Below are 18765 nucleotides of genomic sequence, written 5' to 3' on the forward strand. Positions count from 1 at the left end.
GGTTGCTCGCTCTCTCTTTCTCTCTCTCTCAAAAATAAATAAACATTAGAAAAAAAATTTAAAAAAAAGGAAAAAGATGATCCCTACACTGCCCAGCTCACTGCCCGCACTTTCCAGGCCACAGCTTGCGAGAGAGGGGGAAGGAGACAGAAAGATTGAAGGGGAGAGTCAAAGACTAGAATTCAAGAAGCTGGCTAGAATATGCAAGGCCTTGTACAAGAGGAGGCGGCCACACAGAGAGGAAGGAGCTGCAGGGACACAGAGAGAGAGATAGACACAGAGACCCAGAAACACATTGGTAAAGCTGTTCTTGAAACCAATTTTTTAAAGAAATGTAACAAAAAAGAAAGAGCGAAAGGACAGTGTGCTCATTTCTTTGCCAATGAAGGAGACACGGAGATGCTTCTAGGCAGGGGTCTTCACCGTCCTCTTGTGCTCTCCGTACATCCCGTGTAGGTGCCTCTTCTGTCTGCACATCAGCCCCCATTACAGGCTCCAGCTAACAAACAGCCTACACAACCCATGACCATGGGTCACATTTCATGAGTAGTCTTTTTTTTAAATTTTTTTTTTTTTTTTTTTTTAACGTTTATTTATTTTTGGGACAGAGAGAGACAGAGCATGAACGGGGGAGGGGCAGAGAGAGAAGGAGACACAGAATCGGAAACAGGCTCCAGGCTCTGAGCCATCAGCCCAGAGCCTGATGCGGGGCTCGAACTCACAGACCGCAAGATCGTGACCTGGCTGAAGTCGGACGCTTAACCGACTGCGCCACCCAGGCGCCCCTTCATGAGTAGTCTTATGGAACAAAAGAAATCAGCATCTAGCCAGCCTCATTAAGTGACATGGCTCTGACAAAATGCTGCCAGAGGTACGAGAAGTGTTAGCAACCCAGAGTGAAGGTCCTGAGGGTGGTGGCAGTGAAGGGAGAGCTCACTTCCATCCAAAGTCATCAAGGGCCAAAGAGAAAAGCCTGACAAGACGGCCAGGGCAGGAGGGGTGAGGTCTCTGAAACTAAGGAACTTTAAGCCAAGGACCACACAAACATCTGTTCCTGGAGCTACAGGAAGATGGCAAAAGCCCAGTGCAGTGAGTGCTGAGTGCAAACGGGATTTTCAAATGGATCCTAAGCCCCCAAATGCGCAGTTTGGAAAGTCAAAGAAAGTGCTTACAATTGAGTTTAAGTAGTTTTCCATCAGTTGCAAGGGAATTTATATCAGCTGTTCCGTAGGAGTTCACGAGGCTGAAGGTAAAAAGCCTTTTCGGGCAGGACTGGCCTTTGACCTTCTTTTGGGTGGTCTCCCCGCAGTCATTTCCCAGCTCGTCCTCCCCACTGCCTTCTGTGTCTGAAAGTTGCTCTCTGCCTTCGTCCTGATGCTCCATTTCTTCTTCATCTTCTCCTGGCATACAATGAAAACCAATGTGTGTATAAATTGCCACCATTTTGATGTTGAAAATTTTACTTCATGTTTAACTACAGTGCTTCCTTCCAGATTTTGTCCTGTTTGTGTGAAACTACACCTAGCCCTTCACAAGGTACCAAAATTCCTGTGTGACCCTCACAAGCTGGTTAAGACAGGCAAAGTGGGCACTGCTAATCTGTGATGAGGAAGCACAGGCCTAGGAAGACTCAGTTGACACTCCCAAAGGTACACAATGTGGTCAGCAAGCCCACCTGTCCTAAATTTGGGCCCCTCAACACTTGAGTACTTTACTGGGTTTCGACCCACATCCTCTGACTCTTTCAACTTCATCACTTGACCCACAGAGAGAAAAGGGAAAAAATGAGAAGCCAAGAAGACAGTTTGGTTGAGAAACACAATTTAAAAGACAATTAAGGGGCACCTGGGTGGCTCAGTTGGTTAAGCGCCCAACTTTGGCTCAGGTCATGATTTCAGTTTGTGAGTTTGAGCCCCACATCAGGCTGTTTGCTGTCAGCAAAGAGCCCGCTTTGGATCCTCTGTCCCCCTCTTTCTCTACCTCTCCCCCACTCACACACACACACACACTCTCTCAAAATAAAAGTCAATTAAAAAATATTATGATCACAAATATTAAGCAAAAGTCTTCAGTTCCTCTACAAGAAACAGGCTGACTGTCCCTTCAACAAGTAGTCAGAGATTGAATGTCTCTCAGGTACAGGTGCCATGCTGGTGGGTCCCAGTGAACACAGCAGACAGGATCCTGCCCACTTTTTTTTTTTTTTCTCTTTATTCATCGGAGATTGCTGAGCTTCAATAATTTTTTTTAAGTTTTTTTTTTTTTTTTAGTAATCTTTACACCTAATGTGGGGCTTGAACTCAGACTCCAAGATCAAGAGTTGCATGCTCTTTACTGAGCCAGCCAGGTGCCTCTCAAGAGTTTTAATAGGCATTCTACAGACATACGCTGATGAGTAAATTTCCCAGGCATTTTCAGAGAACTGGTATATGGGACTGCAATAAAAAGATCCATAAACATATTCATTGTAGGGGCGCCTGGGTGGCTCGGTCGGTCGGGCGTCTGACTTCGGCTCAGGTCACAATCTCGCGGTCCGTGAGTTCGAGCCCCGCATCGGGCTCTGTGCTGACAGCTCAGAGCCTGGAGCCTGTTTCAGATTCTGTGCCTCCCTCTCATTCTGTCCATCCCCCACTTACGCTCTGTCTCTCTCTCTCTCTCTCTCTCAAAAATAAATAAACATTAAAAATAAGAAAATAACGGGGCGCCTGGGTGGCTCAGTCGGCTGAGCATCCGACTTCGGCTCAGGTCATGATCTCACAGTTCGTGAGTTCAAGCCCTGCGTCAGGTTCTGTGCTGACAGCTTGGAGCCTGGAGCCTGTTTCGGATTCTGTGTCTCCCTCTCTCTCTGCCCCTCCCCCGCTCATGCTCTGTCTCTCTTTCTGTCAAAAATAAATAAAAATTAAAAAAAAAAAAAGAAAATAACATAACATAAAATATGAAGTTTACATACTGGGGAAATAGTAGACATGGACACTCTGAGGAAAACAGGATGTTGTACATAAAAATCCTCTTTTTCTTAGACAGTCTGCCGTGGGAGTGTTCATAAGGAAAGACAAGTCAGGCCCAGGACAACGCAGCAGTTTCCTCTCAGGCCACAAGAACAACATAGCCATGGATGAGGGCGGGCCACGCACCCCAACTGGCACCCTTCCGAAACAGCCAGCTGGCACATGACCACAAGCCCAGCCCTCATGGACTTTCCTTTTCCAATCAGCCCACTTGGCTCCTGAGGCACTGGCACTGCCCCTTTTACACCTAGGTGAACCTGCCCCGCTCCCAGACCAACAGGTGAGACCCTGCCCTACCTGCTACCTGTCTGACAGGGACACAGAAAAGCCTGCATCCGCCCCACTCAGTAAACAAACAGAGCCCTAAAACTATAAGAACTCCATCCCTGGTTGTACCACTGGCTATCAGCTCCTTGGAAAATCTCAGGAAACTTATGCTAATGCAGTCAGAATTAAATACAGTGAGTGTATATAACAGGATGAGAATAGAAAACAGAGTCCACTGAAAGCAACTACCCAAGATCAGGTAGACAAGATCAGGAGACAGCCACCATAGGCCTGACAAGAAGCCATGGCAGTAAAAACATTAGAAGTATTTCACAACATTGAATAGGGTTTGAAGTCTATTTGCCAAGACTCAGTTAAAGGAGTCAAAAGAAGGCAGCAATTCTCCCTGAACAGGAGACTGACAAATGCAATATCTAAAAAGCTAGGCTAAATATAACAACAGCAAATACTGACATGGTGTTATTATTAATCGTGCATCTATTATGTGCCAGGTACTTTAACCCACATTACCTAATAAAATGTAACCTTGGGGCACCTGGATGGCTCAGCTGGTTAAGTGTCCAACTCCTGATTTGGCTCAGGTCATGATCTCACAGTTGTGAAATGAAGCCCCACATCAGGCTCTATGCTGGGCATGGAGCCTGCTTGAAATTCTCTCTCTCCCTCTGCCAATCCCCACTCTTCAAAAAAAAAACAAAAAACAAACAAACAAAAAAACACCAAAAAACCTGTAACCTCAAATCTGTGAAGCAGACGTCATCATCCCATTCTGCAGATGCGTGAACCAAGGTTCAGAGGAAGGAGGTGACTTGTCCCCCCACACTTTGAGCTAGAAATCACAGTGCTTTAACTGCCAGAGCACCAAAAACCTGTGGGTCTCCCAGGGTCTGCTCGAGACTGTCATGACCACCCTGACATCTCTGCTTGTGGGACCTGGACACAAAACACCCTCTTGTTCATCCCTAGTGGAAGAACATGATATTCTGGGCAAAAATCAGAATATAATACTCAACATCACTCATCATCAGGGAAATACAAATCAAAACCACAATGAGATACCACCTCACACCTGTCAGAATGGCTAACATTAACAACTCAGGCAACAACAGATGTTGGCGAGGATGCAGAGAAAGAGGATCTCTTTTGCACTGCTGGTGGGAATGCAAACCGGTGCAGCTACTCTGGAAAACAGTATGGAGGTTCCTCAAAAAATTAAAACTAGAACTACTCTACGACCCAGCAATTGCACTACTAGGTATTTATCCAAGGGATACAGGTATGCTGTTTCGAAGGGACACATGCACCCCCATGTTTATAGCAGCACTATCAACAACAGCCAAAGTATGGAAAGAGTCCAAATGTCCATCGATGGATGAATGGATAAAGAAGATGTGGTATGTATATACAACGGAGTATTACTCGGCAATCAAAAAGAATGAAATCTTGCCATTTGCAACTACGTGGATGGAACTGGAGGGTATTATGCTAAGTGAAATTAGTCACAGAAAGACAAAAATCATATGACTTCACTCATATGAGGACTTTAAGAGACAAAACAGATGAACATAAGGGAAGGGAAACAAAAATAAAAACAGGGAGGGGTTCATATTCTCTTAAATATGGAGAACAAACAGAGGGTTACTGGAGGGGTTGTGGGAGGGGGGATGAGCTAAATGAGAAAGGGGAATTAAGGAATCTACTCCTGAAATCATTGTTGCACTGTATGCTAACTAATTTGGATGTAAATTTAAAAATTAAGTTAATAAAAAAAAATGGCAAAAAAAAAAAAGAGTATGACTAGAATAAACAGTAAACCTAAAATACTCACAATGTGCAGTATCTGGTGAGGACAGAGCCTTGTGAGCATTATTTTTAACATCAAGTCTCACTTTTGAAGACTGTGCACATCTTGGAGAAATCTGGGCATTTGGATTTGCAATTGAAAATTTATGGCACTAATTTGGAAAACATTTGCGGTTATATAGTGATAAACCCACTAAGTCGCCTGGGCCCCCAAAAGGGTAACCACCACAATGCAGTTCAGACACAGCTCCTCAGTCAGGGATAAGCTTGTGAGCACTTGGACATGAGAGAATGGCAAGGGCTCTGGGTTTCCTGCAATGAGCCTTATCCTACTGCTTTGTAGACTGTGGCTCTCTTTGCTGCCACAGACGGAGCTCTCTAGAGTCAGCTATTACCTGTAGCTTCCTGGGCAGAAAGAAACACTCAAGAGAGGGGCGCCTGGGTGGCGCAGTCGGTTAAGCATCCGACTTCAGCTCAGGTCACGATCTCGCGGTCCATGAGTTCGAGCCCTGCGTCAGGCTCTGGGCTGATGGCTCAGAGCCTGGAGCCTGTTTCCGATTCTGTCTCCCTCTCTCTCTGCCCCTCCCCTGTTCATGCTCTGTCTCTCTCTGTCCCAAAAATAAATAAATGTTAAAAAAAAAAAAAACTAAAAAAAAAAAAAAAAAAAGAAACACTCAAGAGAAACTCTCTGCCCTCTGATTGGCTGGACAGGACTCCTGTCCTCCCCAGAGGCAGTGCCACATCAGAGTGGTGGGCAAGAGCCAACCTAATAGCTCTGCAGACAGAAGCCAAGTCATGGAGGCAGTCAAGTGCTGGATAAGCACCCACTGCAATCCCAACACACCTCATGATCCTGGGCAAGTCACCGAGTCCTGTCAGTCTCACTCTGCCTGAGGTGAAACACAGCCTACATGTCTAAGAAGATTCCATGAGGCGCTGAAATTGGACAACATGCGCTGGCAGCACGGAGTGGTGCATCGGGGCTCCCAGATCTGCTCTCTAGCCAGAGCCTTAAAGCCAGCCTTAAAGCCTCCCTCTCCCGTGTGTACAACACCTTTGGAAGAAGAGGGAGGTCAGGAGGGATTTGGTCAGTCACAGCCCCACAGCGTGGCGAGCGCTCACCTTCACAGCTGCCCCTGGAGCCATTGCAGGCCCCCGGCTCCAAGGGCGAGCTGCCAGACTCATCAGGCAAAGGCTGTTTTATATAGCGGCTTGAAAAAAAGGAAAAAAAGAACGATGTGTTAGCTATAACATTTACCTGTTTTTCTCCACTATTCAGCTAGAAGTAGTTCACAACTGATATACTCCCAGCTATTCACAAAGCAATTCAGGTAAATAAAGCGTGTGATTGTCAACACTTTAGATATTGAGGGGAACCCAAAAGATAAGATGTCTAAGTACCAAGTTGCCGAAGACTCCGAGTCTTCCATGAATGCTTGTTTCAAATCTTCTATGAATGTCACATGGCATCACCATTAGAAAAATATTTCCCAGGAACATTAATTACCAGCTTCAGAATGATCGTGAAGCTACTTCAGAAATTGTATTCTGACACAAACTGCCCTCAAAACACTACACTGCCTGCACCCAGTGACTGACAAATGTGACAGACATGATTCTAGAAACCCCAGAGAAGGCTTAGGTGACAGTATCATGATGCTTAAGATGTGCCAGATGGGGGGCACCTGGGTGGCTCAGTGGGTTGAGTGCCTGACTTCAGCTCAGGTCATGATCTCAAGGTTCATGAGTGCAAGCCCACGTTGGGCTCTGTGCTAATAGCTCAGAACCTGGAGCCTGCTTCCGATTCTGTCTCTCTCTCTCCGCCCCTCCCCCACTTGTGTGTATGCACGCGTGCGCTCTCTCTCAAAAATAAATAAGCTGTAAAAAAAAAAAAAGAAACAACAACCCAAAAAACAATGTAAGACCCCTTAAAAAAAAAAAAAAAGATGTGCCAGGTGCCCCTTCCCAACAGCACCTGTCCTGGCCCTTTGGGGGCAGGCCCAACTGCATTTTCACAGGATTAAGCACGTGGGACCAGCACAGGGACACTGCATGGGGAGTCATCACTATGACCAGGCCCGTCTTGATTTTAAATAACAAGCAAAATGCATTTCTGTCACCAACCTGATACGCTCACAAACAGCCTGGTACAAAGACTCAAGGGTTAGCTTGTGCTTGGGAACAGAAACCAGCAGTGGCTGTCCATACAGCACTGCCCCGGAAGAAGTGCTCGACGGCCTGGACTTCCTTTCCCTGAAGTAGACTGGAAGTGTGACACACTCAGAGCCATCAGCGGAGGTGCTGCAGACCTCGTACCTGTGTCAATCACACAAGAGGGCACCTTCAGCAGCAGGCCATCATGAGCAACGGAGATCTGAGCTGCAGCTACATGGTGGCCAGGACTGTGGTTACTGGGACAAATCATACTTTAGCATAAAAGGTGGATAAGCCATTTCCAAGAAGATTCTGGAAGCTGGGTCAGGAATCCCAAGGATCACTATCAGCAAAATGTGAATCTATGCAACCCGGGACTCGGGGATAATGTGATTCTCCTTCCCCCAACCATGGCCTCAACTCTGTGGTCCTTTGAATGGGACTCAACACAGATGACAGCTGTCATCGGGACCATCACTGCAGACATAAAGGCGCAGGAAGGGGGAGGCCTGGCCACCAAGTTCATCTTCTGTCACCAAGGAGCTCAACTTTTGAAGTGTTATAAAATCAAATATTGTACAAGAATGTATACCTAGAATATTACGCAAAGATGCTTTCTTTCAAATGAGGAAGCAAATTTATAAAACTAATTGTTTGCTATCTTTGTTCAAAAACATTGAAGTAAAAGAACCATATTTAATTTTTTAAAAATTAGAGATAACCAAAGAAAATGCTAATTATAAATCAATGATTTTGAAAAATGTGTCTTACTTAGTGAATACATGGGATTGAGGAGATTTATAGATGTTTTATCCTGGAACAGATGTTACCAAAATTGCTGGCAACCGACTGTAGTCTTTCCCTCTTCCTATAGGGGGAGACACAAACTTACTGATTCAATTTTTGAAAACTATAAACACAAACATACACACACACACACACACACACACACACACACACACACACACACAACCCTCCCCAGATACCTGGCAAATAGTCCTAAATGACATATGTGCAAGAGGAGTTCTAAGAAAAACTCACAAAAATGGCTAAGGTGTGCTCTAGGTAAGGGCCCTGTGGTCCAGCATTAGTGTCAAGAATGAGGTCTTGGGGGTGCCTGGGTGGCTCAGTCAGTTGGGTGTCTGACTTCAGCTCAGGTCATGATCTCACAGTCTGTGAGTTCGAGCCCCGTGTCGGGCTCTTTGCTGACAGCTCAGAGCCTGGAGCCTGTTTCAGATTCTGTGTCTCCCTCTCTCTCTGCCCCTCCCCTGCTCATCCTCTGTCTCTGTCTGTTTCAAAAATAAATAAAAACATTAAAAAAAAAAAAAAAAAAGAAAAAGAATGAGGTCTTGGAGTGAGGCTGGCCCAGGTCTGTCACTGTCACCTTCTGGCCACTATAAGGGGGCCAAGTGCTCCCTTCTGAGTCTGCTTACTCAGTGAACAAGACTACCTTCTAGTGTGGCGGTGAGAATTCAAGGACTCAGCGGCAGAGTGCGCCACACACTCAAGTAATATTAGTGCCACCAGCGTGTTTTCATAATTACCAATTAATCTTTAAAACAATCTGCTTCCTGATGGTTGGCACTCAAGCCCTCTGCAAATTTCTTTGTTGGTGGTGGTTTGCTAAGCTTCCCACAGGGCAACGCCCCAGTTCCTCTGAGCTTGGGTGTGTACAAACACTAGTTTCCAGAATTGAGGGGAGATGTTTGCTGTTAAGGACTTGGGGTCAGAAATGGACAGCCTTAGCCTGACGCTGAGCTGACTTTGTCAAGTAAGCAAAGATGGCTGAGTGGGGAGGCAGCCTGTGCAAGTGAACAGAACTAGGATCTTGGGTGTGGTCAAGAACTACTTCTTTTAGAGTGATCTGGAAGTCACAGGCCCAAAAACTTAAAGGGAAGGAAATGATTCCTTCGTGTACTGCAATCCTCAACCAAAACAAAAACCAAAACAAATCCTGAAAACCTTTCTCAGCAGAGGCAAGTTTCCAAGCAAGAGGGAATGAGGAAGAAACAGCACGGGTGTGGTCCACATTCAAGCTTCCCTGAGCAAGTAAGTGACTGTCAGGGAGTGCAGACAAGCTCATATTCTACTCCACCCCACCCGGGAGAGGGACACACACAAAATTACAGGGAGCAGCCTTCAAGTAAGGGGACCTGGGAGGGGCTAAAGAGATCACTGGAGCTGGCATTGTACCGTCCCCACATGGATGAGAAAATAGTCTCAGAGCTTACAGAATGTCAGAGCAGAAAAACGTTGTTTCTGTCAACCCTCCTGTCACTCTGAGATCGCGCCTGCCCAAGGAACCACGGCCTACATCACATCCCTTCCCTCATCTTCCTGCGGCCCCTTGTACAGCTGTGACTCTTCTTGAGAAAGGCATTTCTGACATCAGGACCATCTACAGGACTACTAAATAGGCCCTCTTAATAGGTAGCAACTGGTGACAAGAGACTATGTCCATGCTAAAGAGAGTTATCTGGAATATCTAGCTCTGAAGTGCCATGAAGTGCTTAGCATTGATGGCTGTCAGAATTCCCTGAACCCCCATCCCCTGGCACAAGGAGTCAGGGCAAATCCACATGAGCACGGACTACCAGATCTTCTGCTTTGGAGAGACCTACAAGGCAAAGCCTCTAGAAAGTTTCCTTTGAGCCTGCAGCAGAAACCACTGAGTACTCACACAAAAATGTCATCCCGAGGCATGATGTGGTTTAAACCTTCATCCATTTGGAAAATTTTGTGGAACCGGTGATTATATACATCTGTGACCACCATCTAAGAATCAACAGTAACAGAAAGATTACAGGATGGATAAGGGCCTCTACATAAAACCCCAGAAGCAAATGAAAACAATGTGCTGCTGGAGTGTTACCTCCAGAGAGACCATCACTCAACCAGCACCAGAGTTTAGGGGCCAATGCCCAAGGGAGAAGAACAGCATGACTGCCACCAGCAGAAAACCTGCTGGTTAACATTTGTCCTGAGGGTTACGATGGGATTTGACCTCAAGTGGCAGGAATGGTGGGGAGTGAGTGTTGATCAGAGACTGGTGGTCATCCAGACGTCTCTGGGGTGTCTGCCAGGGCCAGAAGTCTCCAAACCATCCTCAGCACATAGCTGAACATACCAAACCCCAACTATGCAACTGCCTAAAACCAGCAGGGCTACGAGGGAAGTGGGGCTGAGCAAGAGCAGTGACCAGGGCTGGGACAAAGGTACTTGGAGCATACAGGAGGATGGGGAGGGGATTTTCACTTTCCCCACCACCACACAGGGCCAGGCTCGGCAGAAAGCCCAGAATGGGCAGCTGCTTCTAAATAAAGATTTCTATCAAGAACATCACAAAGTCACTCCAGACTCACGGAGTTTAGTGTAGGAAAGAAATTGCAGCTTCTCATACTACAGAAGAGGTCATGTAGGCAAGGGCAGCAAAGCTGAGAGCAGAGCCCTACTCCTGGCCCTCTGACCGTGGCTAGTGTGACCTCACTGGAGGAAGGACAGTGTTCCCGTGGCTGAAGGGAGTCTCAGCCACAGTGTGCACAGTGAGCGAGGGACAGGAGGCCAGAGGCATCCAGATATAATCACATTTGTGCTGGCCAATAAAAACTACCCCCTAAAAATGGCTACAAGTTTGAAAATACACTCCAAAGGACTATGAAGTAGTGAGTGCCACCGACCACCCTGCCTTACGTTTTCTGCAGCAATGCCAGACAGCCTGGAGAGAGCCTCGCACAGGTCAGACACAGCCCCCATCAGCGGCACAACCACGCGGTACTGCAAAAAGATAGATGGGAGGGGTGACAAAGGCGCTCAGCAAAGGGTGGGAGATGAGCTGGGAGAAGCAGGCAACACAGGTCACCTGAGATGACCTCCCAGAAACAGTGTACATGAGGTTAGGGCCCACATGAGTCATCAGAAGAGCCAACAGGCAAGTCTTCTGCCTCAGCACTTGCCTCTCTATTCAGGAGGCAGCCCAGGGGCCCACCCATCTCTTTCCCTCCTAAATACTACTTTGTTTCATTCCTAAAGTTTGCTTCCTTTAAGGAATTGTTAAAAACTATACAGACTGCCATGTCTCGTCATCTTTAAGAGGTGAAGAAACCAGAGCCAGGAGACTAAGCAGTATAGTCACTCAGTGAGCCATCAGCGGGGTGGGACGCTAAGACCCGCTCGTCACTCCATTCACACACAGCCTTCTGTTCTAGCCAGGCTCTCTTGGCTGACTGGCCAAGAAGACCCTGCTGCTGCTTCCCACCGTTCTGATACAAGGACCACTTAGCAGATCATTCGTACTACCTTAGCTGCATGAATGAAGCATGGGGGAAAAGTGACAGAGAAGCCCAGAGCACCTTCACAATCTTCTCTGAATGATACAGGATTACAGAGGTCTGATGGAGGCTGGGGGGACACACTCAGGCAAGTGCCACAGGGATTCAGAAGCAGTCGGTAGGAGAAGCCCTGCTCTGGGTCCCACGGTGAGGGGCGCTGTGAGGGTGCAGATTCTCTCACCTGAGTAGGTCTGCAGCAAGGGTCAGCAGGAACCAGGAAGACCTCCATAACTCTATCTTTCTTCAGGGGCAGTGGGAGAGTTAGATAGCAAAATGGGTCAAAGGTCACAGAAACCTTAGCACATTCTGGGCAAACCAAAGTAGATTTGAAGAGGCCATGGAATGTGTCCACAATCACAGAGTCATTCCTCAACCTGTGATTCTCCCAGGCTTCCTTTGCCACCACCTAGAAGGAGAAAGATAAAGAAGACATTCTCAACACACCTGAGTCATTTATCCCATCATCCAGAATGATCTACAGCAGAATCTGAGATGGACCATGAGGCAGTCTCTATAGCAAAGAACTTGGTCCAGGCCAGCCAGGGTGTGGACTGCTCTTGGTGTACCATACAGCCACATGCCAGCTTTATGCCCAATCCCACATTTAACAGTCTTCACTTAGGATCGATGGACACACCAGTATCTGTGTATCCTCTGATAGGAGATAGACAGCCCTGAGAACACCGTGGGTAAATGGACCTGACCAGAGCAAGGACTGCCTCCTATAAGGTTTTCAATGAGCCAAAGTCCCTTCAGTGAGGTTTTAATTCATACTACAGTTCAGCTAACTCATGGTTTTTCCTTCAAGATATAAATGCTACTTTAAAGTTTTCGTATAATGAATCCCAACGTGATAGGGTAACTTAAATACTAAATTCCCTTTTCATAGATCAGAAAATCGAGGCAAAAAGTCAGTGCCCTAATAATGTTAGTAACAAACTATTTTAATGATCATGTATGTATTTTAATGACGGCCCATACTACAGACACTTTACAGAATGCCCTAGTCTCTGGTTCAGCAATGAAATTATACTAACAAACTGACTCTCAATTAAAGAAGCCCAAGCCAGAGAATTAGGAGTAACTAGGGGTAGTCTCTTCCTGACCTGGAGCGCATTACTCTACCACAACCTGTGTCCACATCATCAATAGCAAGAGGCAACCAGGGTCCTGGCACCAATACTCAAAGACCAAAAGAATTTTCCTGCAACTTTCAGAAGGAGGCAACTTCTATGAAATACTACTGCTCAAAATCCTCAATCTTCAATATCCTACCGCATCTGGCCGCCCATTGGCATCCTTCAGCTCCAGGTAGGGCTTCTTCTTTACACGGTTCAGATCTTCATGCAATCCATCTAGAAGAAAGGCTAACAACTCCTGAGAGTCTTGTTGCTGGTAGCCAGAAAACTGAGGGGCGAAACGTCCCACTTGGGTCTACAACAAAAGCAATCACATCAGAAAGTGTAAGATTTAAACCAGTGAAGTCAGATGGGAAATTCCATCAAAAATAACTCTGCAGGGGCACCTGGATGGCTCGGGTGGTTGAGCATCCAACTTCGGCTTGGGTCACCGATCTCCTGGTTCATGAGGCTAAGCCCCACATCCAGCTCCATGCTGATGTGCAGAGACAGCTTGGGATTCTCTCTCCCTCTCTCTTTGCCCCTCCCTGACTTGCATGTGTGCCCCACCCTCTTTGTTCTCAAAATAAATAAACTTGAAAAAAAAAAAAAAACTTTGCAGGGTCACCTGGGACAGTAAGGGAGAATACCATCTGGTTGAGTGGCCCAATTAATTCATCAGGAGCCCAAAGGAGGCCAGTAGTTCTCACCAGAGAGAGAGGGCTCAGATCAAAAGCCAGGAGAACAGCAGACTTGACACCTGGGCACTATCCTAAAAGAAAAGTGAAGAGTGGCATCCTGAGCAGCCACACCTCCTAAATACTGACACGAATCCCCCTCTTACTTGCTTCTTTGGTTCAGAGTCTCCATGAGAACTTTATAAATATCTGTATCAGTCAGAGGAAGCCTCCTGTACCTAACAGCCCTCCTATCCTTAAATAAACTGTCTGCCTTGTATCGCTTTACACCCATGATCTTCAAGAGTGTGGTCCCCAACTAGCACCACCAGCATCACCTGGGAGCTTGTCAGAAATGCACATTCCTTAGGAATGAAAGCTGGTACAGCCACTCTGGAAAACAGTATGGAGGTTCCTCAAAAAATTAAAAATAGAACTACCTTACAACCCGGCAATTGCACTACTAGGTGCAAGGGATATCCAAGGGATACAGGGGTGCTGTTTCGAAGGGACACATACATCCCAATGTTCATAGCAGCACGATCAACAATAGCCAAAGTATGGAAAGAGTCCAAATGTCCATCGATGGATGAATGGGTAAAGAAGACGTGGTATATAGATATATGTATATACATATATCTATATACACACATACAAACAATGGAGTATTACTCGGCAATAAAAAAGAATGAAACCTTGCCATTTGCAACTACGTGGATGGAACTGGAGGGCATTATGCTAAGTGAAATTAGTCAGAGAAAGATAAATATATGACTTCACTCATATGAGGACTTTAAGAGACAAAACAGATGAACATAAGGGAAAGGAAACGAAAATAATATAAAAACAGGGAGGGGACAGAAGAGACTCATAAATATGGAGAACAAACAGAGGGTTACTGGAGGGGTTGTGGGAGGGGGGATGGGCTAAATAGGTAAGGGGCATTAAGGAATCTACTCCTGAAATCACTGCTGCACTATATGCTAACTAATTTGGATGTAAATTAAAAAAAATAAAATTAAAAAAAATAAATAAAACAAAAATAATAAAAAACTGAGGACATCAGATTCAAGACTCCTTCCATCAAAAATCTGCCAATAGTAATTTATTCTAGCAAACAACGTAAGTGTTTCCAGTGAACTTTTAAACTACCTTTTGGTAACCTGGAACTATTGTAATCTCAAAGAATAACTAAACACTGAAATTTAATTTTTGGTTCACTGGACATGAGCTCAGCAAAAGATGCTCTTTGAGTATACATAATTATACCTTATTATGTTCATTACAGACTAAAGTACCTGAACATCTGACAGTGCTAGCAAAGGAAATGAATAACCCTGAAAGTTTATTTCTTGGTCCTCTTGGTTCAAAATTCAAATTCCTAGAAATACAACTCGTTTCTATTGCATTTATTATTTTTTCTGGTAGAACCTAATAATAATTCCAATTTTGTTGATGTCAAGACCACTAATAAATATAAGAAATGAACAAACTAAATAAATCAGTTTTAAGTTTTAAAAGTTAAAAAAAAAAAAAAAATGCACATTCTTGGGCCCAACCCAGATCTACAGAATGAGAAACTCTCAGGATAGGTCCAGTGGTCTATATTTTATTTATTTTTATTTATTTACTTAAGTTTATTTATTTATTTTGAGAGAGACAGTGCAAGTGGGGAGGGGGCTGGTGGGGAGGGGCAGAGAAAGAGAGAGAGAGTCCCACGCAGGCTCCACACTGCCAGCACAGAGCCCAACGTGGGGCTCAAACCAACAAAGCCATGAGCTCATGACCTGAGCCAAAACCAAGAGTCAGACGCTTAACACTTAACCAACTGAGTCACTCAGGCACCCCAGTATTCTGTATTTTAACAAGCCTTTCCAGAGGTTCCGATGAATCCTGTAGTTGGAGAACCAATGCTCTCCACCTGTGTTGCCCAATACCATAGCCACTGGGCACATGTGACTATTTAAATTAAAATTAAACACAATTAAAAAATCCAATTTCTTGTTCACACTACCCACATTTCAAGTGGCTAGTGGCTACCACAACAGACAGTGCAGAGAAAATGTCCATCATCAAGGAAACTCTATACTACCTCTAATATCCCTAAATACGATCTGTCAATTGTTTATTTATAAGAGCTTGAGCCTAATGTGTTGTCATCCGATTCCATCTCTTTATGACTTTATGGCATGTGAATAGTAATTTACATGTATTTCCCAGAGATTAATGTGACTATGGGGGTAAAAAGAATTAGTTTTCCATTTCAATAAACTAAGATTTAAATTTTCTCATTGAGCTAAGGTGCAACTTTGCTCCCCTCTTTGCATAAAAAACATGCCTATCTTTTTCTGCCATGTGCTTCATGGAGGCTCCTTGAACCCTGGTGGTGCAGGCTAAGTAGGATTTCTCAGATTTAAAAATATGAAGCAAGGGCCCTCCCCTCAACAGGAAAAAACATTTAAGGTGAGGGAAGGCCCAAGATGATCCAAGAGCCCACTACAGTTCACCTGATCTCCCTTGCTGAGGGATCTAAGTGAGAACTGCCTCTCAACCACATTCCACGAATATCAACCTGACTTAGGGGGCCCAACTCAAACCACAGCGGGTATAGGTTCTCAGCTCAGAGAACCTGGGAATACCCTTCAGATAGTGCTGGAAATTAAACTGAATTTTACGGTCTGGCTTATTAGGATGTTGCCTATTTAAAGGCTGGCACCACAGAATACAGCACAAATGACTTCTGAAGTATCCGCTGCCCAGAGGTGTGGGCTGAGGTCACTTAACGAATCCGTGCGCTGAATGACTCAACAACAGGAAAGGCGGCTCTCAACGTGTGAGGCTTTTAGTCCCAGACCCCATCTTAACCCCAAAATGCAACTGGAATGCCTCATTTGAAAACTAAATCACTCTCCCCAAAACGGAAAAAAGGAAACATATACAGCAACCTACTTTGAACATGCGAGGTGCCACGTGAGCATCCCTTCCAGACCACATCTGTTTAATGAGCTCTGCATAGGCTTCTGCAATTTCCCCTTTCATTCCCAGAGGATTGTCTCTGTTGATCTCAGCCTCATACTCATCTTTGAGAAAGTAGTCAGTCAGTGGTGCGGTGTTGCTCAAGCACTGAAAGAGAACACAATCAGAGCTCACACCCCTTATGGACAACACACAGAGATAAAGATAAACGAAGTTCTCAAGGGCCAATGAGGGTCAACTCCAACAAAATGAAGTTCTCAGTAGATTCTCTGCAAGGCTCACAATAGTAAGGGACAGCCTTCCAGAATCCTTGCTGGTGGCCTGCCTTGCAGCTAACCTCCCAAGGATATAGTTGGGAGCTCACTCACTGCCTAAGAACTCTCTCTGAAATAACTACCCAAGGGTAAAAGCTGTGCACCCAAGTGCCTGACACAGAATAATCTTCTATTCAATGAAGGATGATAAGTTTTAACATAATAATTTTAAGATGATAATTTTTTAAATTAGAATTGATTTGGAAGGGCACCTGGGTGGCTCAGTCAGTTAAGCATCCAACTTCAGCTCAGGTCATGATCTCATGGTTCAGGAGTTTGAGCCCTGCATCAGGCTCTGTGCTAACAGCTCAGAGCCTGGAGCCTGCTCTGGGTTCTGTGTCTCCCTCTCTCTCTGCCCCTCCCCCACTCACACTCACTTGCTCTCTCTCTCTCTCCCTCCCTCAAAAATAAACATTAAAAAAACCACAAGAATTGATTAGGACATTCCACTGTCTCATGGGAAGATAAAATATAAATAAGCTGAAGGCAAAATGTTTTACTAGAGCTGAAACATTACAGAGGAAAGATCAGGATAACGAGATAGTAGAAAAAACAAAAAACACTATCACTGTACATGTGTACATACTAATTATAACTCTTCAAACTCAAAAATTGAGTTTGATCAAAGGTTTTTTTCTACATCTATTGAGATGATCATAGGGCTTTCTCCTTTATGTGAGAAATTAATTTTTCAGGTGTCAAACCAACCTAGTTCTGCCGTTACAAACCCCACTTGTTCTACCACTTTCATCTATATTGTTGAATTTGATTTGCTAAAATTTCATTTACATTTTTTTTTTTAATTTTTTTTTTTTAACGTTTATTTATTTTCGAGACAGAGAGAGACAGAGCATGAACGGGGGAGGGGTAGAGAGAGAGGGAGACACAGAATCGGAAACAGGCTCCAGGCTCTGAGCCATCAGCCCAGAGCCCGACGCGGGGCTCGAACTCACGGACCGCGAGATCATGATCTGAGCTGAAGTCGGACACTTAACCGACTGCGCCACCCAGGCGCCCCTCATTTACATTATTTGTGTCTATAGTTATGAGATATGATTGTCTAAAATTTTCCTTTTTTTCAAAATTCCTAGTCAGGGCGCCTGGCTGGCTTAGTGGGTGAAGCACACACCTCTTGATCTCAGGGTTGTGAGTTCGAGTCCCATGTTGGGTATAGAGACTACTTAAAAAAATCTTTAAGGGACATCTGGGTGGCTCAGTCAGTTAAATGTCTGAGTCTAGATATTGGCTCAGGTCATGATCTCTAGGTTCATGAGTTCAAGCCCCACATGGGGCTCTGTGCTGACAGTATGGAGACTGCTTGAGATTCCCTTTCTCTCTCTGCCCCTTCCCCACTCACGCACACACGTGCATTCCCTCTCTTGAAAATAAATGTTTTAAAATAAATGAAATAAATGAATGAATGAATAAATAAATAAATAAATAAAATCTTAAATTTGTCAGCTAAATTGTCTAATTTAATGGCATAAAGTTGTTCCACTATCGTCTCATCTTTTTAATGGCTATAGGATCTGTAGTGACAGTCCTTTTTCATTCCCAGCTTTAGTCATGTCTATTCTTTTATTCCTGATCAGTTTCTCTGAGCATTTCTGTCAATTTAAGTTTTTGTTTTTTTTGTTTTTTCCCCAAAGAATCACATTTAGTTGTACTTTTAATCAGCTTGTATTTCACTGATTTCTGTTCTTCTATTATTTCCCTCTTCCCGCTTTCTCTGGGTTTCATTTGTTCTTTTCCTAGCATTAGAAGATAGAAGCTTAAATTACAGAATTTACCCTTTCTTCTTTTTCCTGATATTTACATGTGGAGCTATAAATCTCCTCATTGTTATCTTCATCCAATAGTCGAGGAAAATTGAGGATACAAAAGAGTTGAGAAAACCTACCCATGAAAGGCCAAATCTCAAGGTTCTTTTCTTTAGTACTCAGCTCTTCCCATCTCATCACAGTGGAGAAAAACAACTTCAAAACCCAAGAGTCACCTACTCTTTAATGTATTTTTTAATCTTTTCCTTTATACTCCAAGAAACTTCCAAGTTAGATTGTAAGTCCTGTGGGTACAAAAACCATGTCTGATTTGCTCAC

The 18765-nt window shown here is 44.6% G+C and overlaps 1 protein-coding gene across 5 annotated transcripts in view; it reads right to left on the bottom strand.

The window, feature by feature from the left end:
- The window catches only part of USP4 (ubiquitin specific peptidase 4), a 49159-nt gene that overhangs the window by 6411 nt on the left and 23983 nt on the right, over positions 1 to 18765 (bottom strand). For 3 of the 5 annotated variants that reach the window (XR_006965357.1, XM_047097414.1, XM_047097413.1), the window contains 8 exons: positions 16326 to 16499; positions 12857 to 13015; positions 11763 to 11987; positions 10944 to 11027; positions 9934 to 10028; positions 7224 to 7415; positions 6222 to 6310; positions 1173 to 1400 (listed from right to left, as the gene is read on the bottom strand). Coding sequence is in view for 4 of the 5 variants with exons in the window: in XM_047097414.1 (XP_046953370.1) it covers positions 1173 to 1400; positions 6222 to 6310; positions 7224 to 7415; positions 9934 to 10028; positions 10944 to 11027; positions 11763 to 11987; positions 12857 to 13015; positions 16326 to 16499 (1246 nt within the window). In the remaining variant the exon portion in view is untranslated. Of the gene's footprint in view, positions 1 to 1172; positions 1401 to 5017; positions 5216 to 6153; positions 6311 to 7223; positions 7416 to 8024; positions 8122 to 9933; positions 10029 to 10943; positions 11028 to 11762; positions 11988 to 12856; positions 13016 to 16325; positions 16500 to 18765 lie in introns of those variants that run through there. The other 2 variants (XM_047097415.1, XM_047097416.1) reach the window with 2 other exon arrangements.

Source organism: Lynx rufus, unplaced genomic scaffold (genome assembly GCF_022079265.1).
Source record: "Lynx rufus isolate CCGP_SWC_20201006 ecotype Redwood Valley unplaced genomic scaffold, mLynRuf1.p SCAF_4, whole genome shotgun sequence".
NCBI lineage: Eukaryota > Metazoa > Chordata > Mammalia > Carnivora > Felidae > Lynx > Lynx rufus.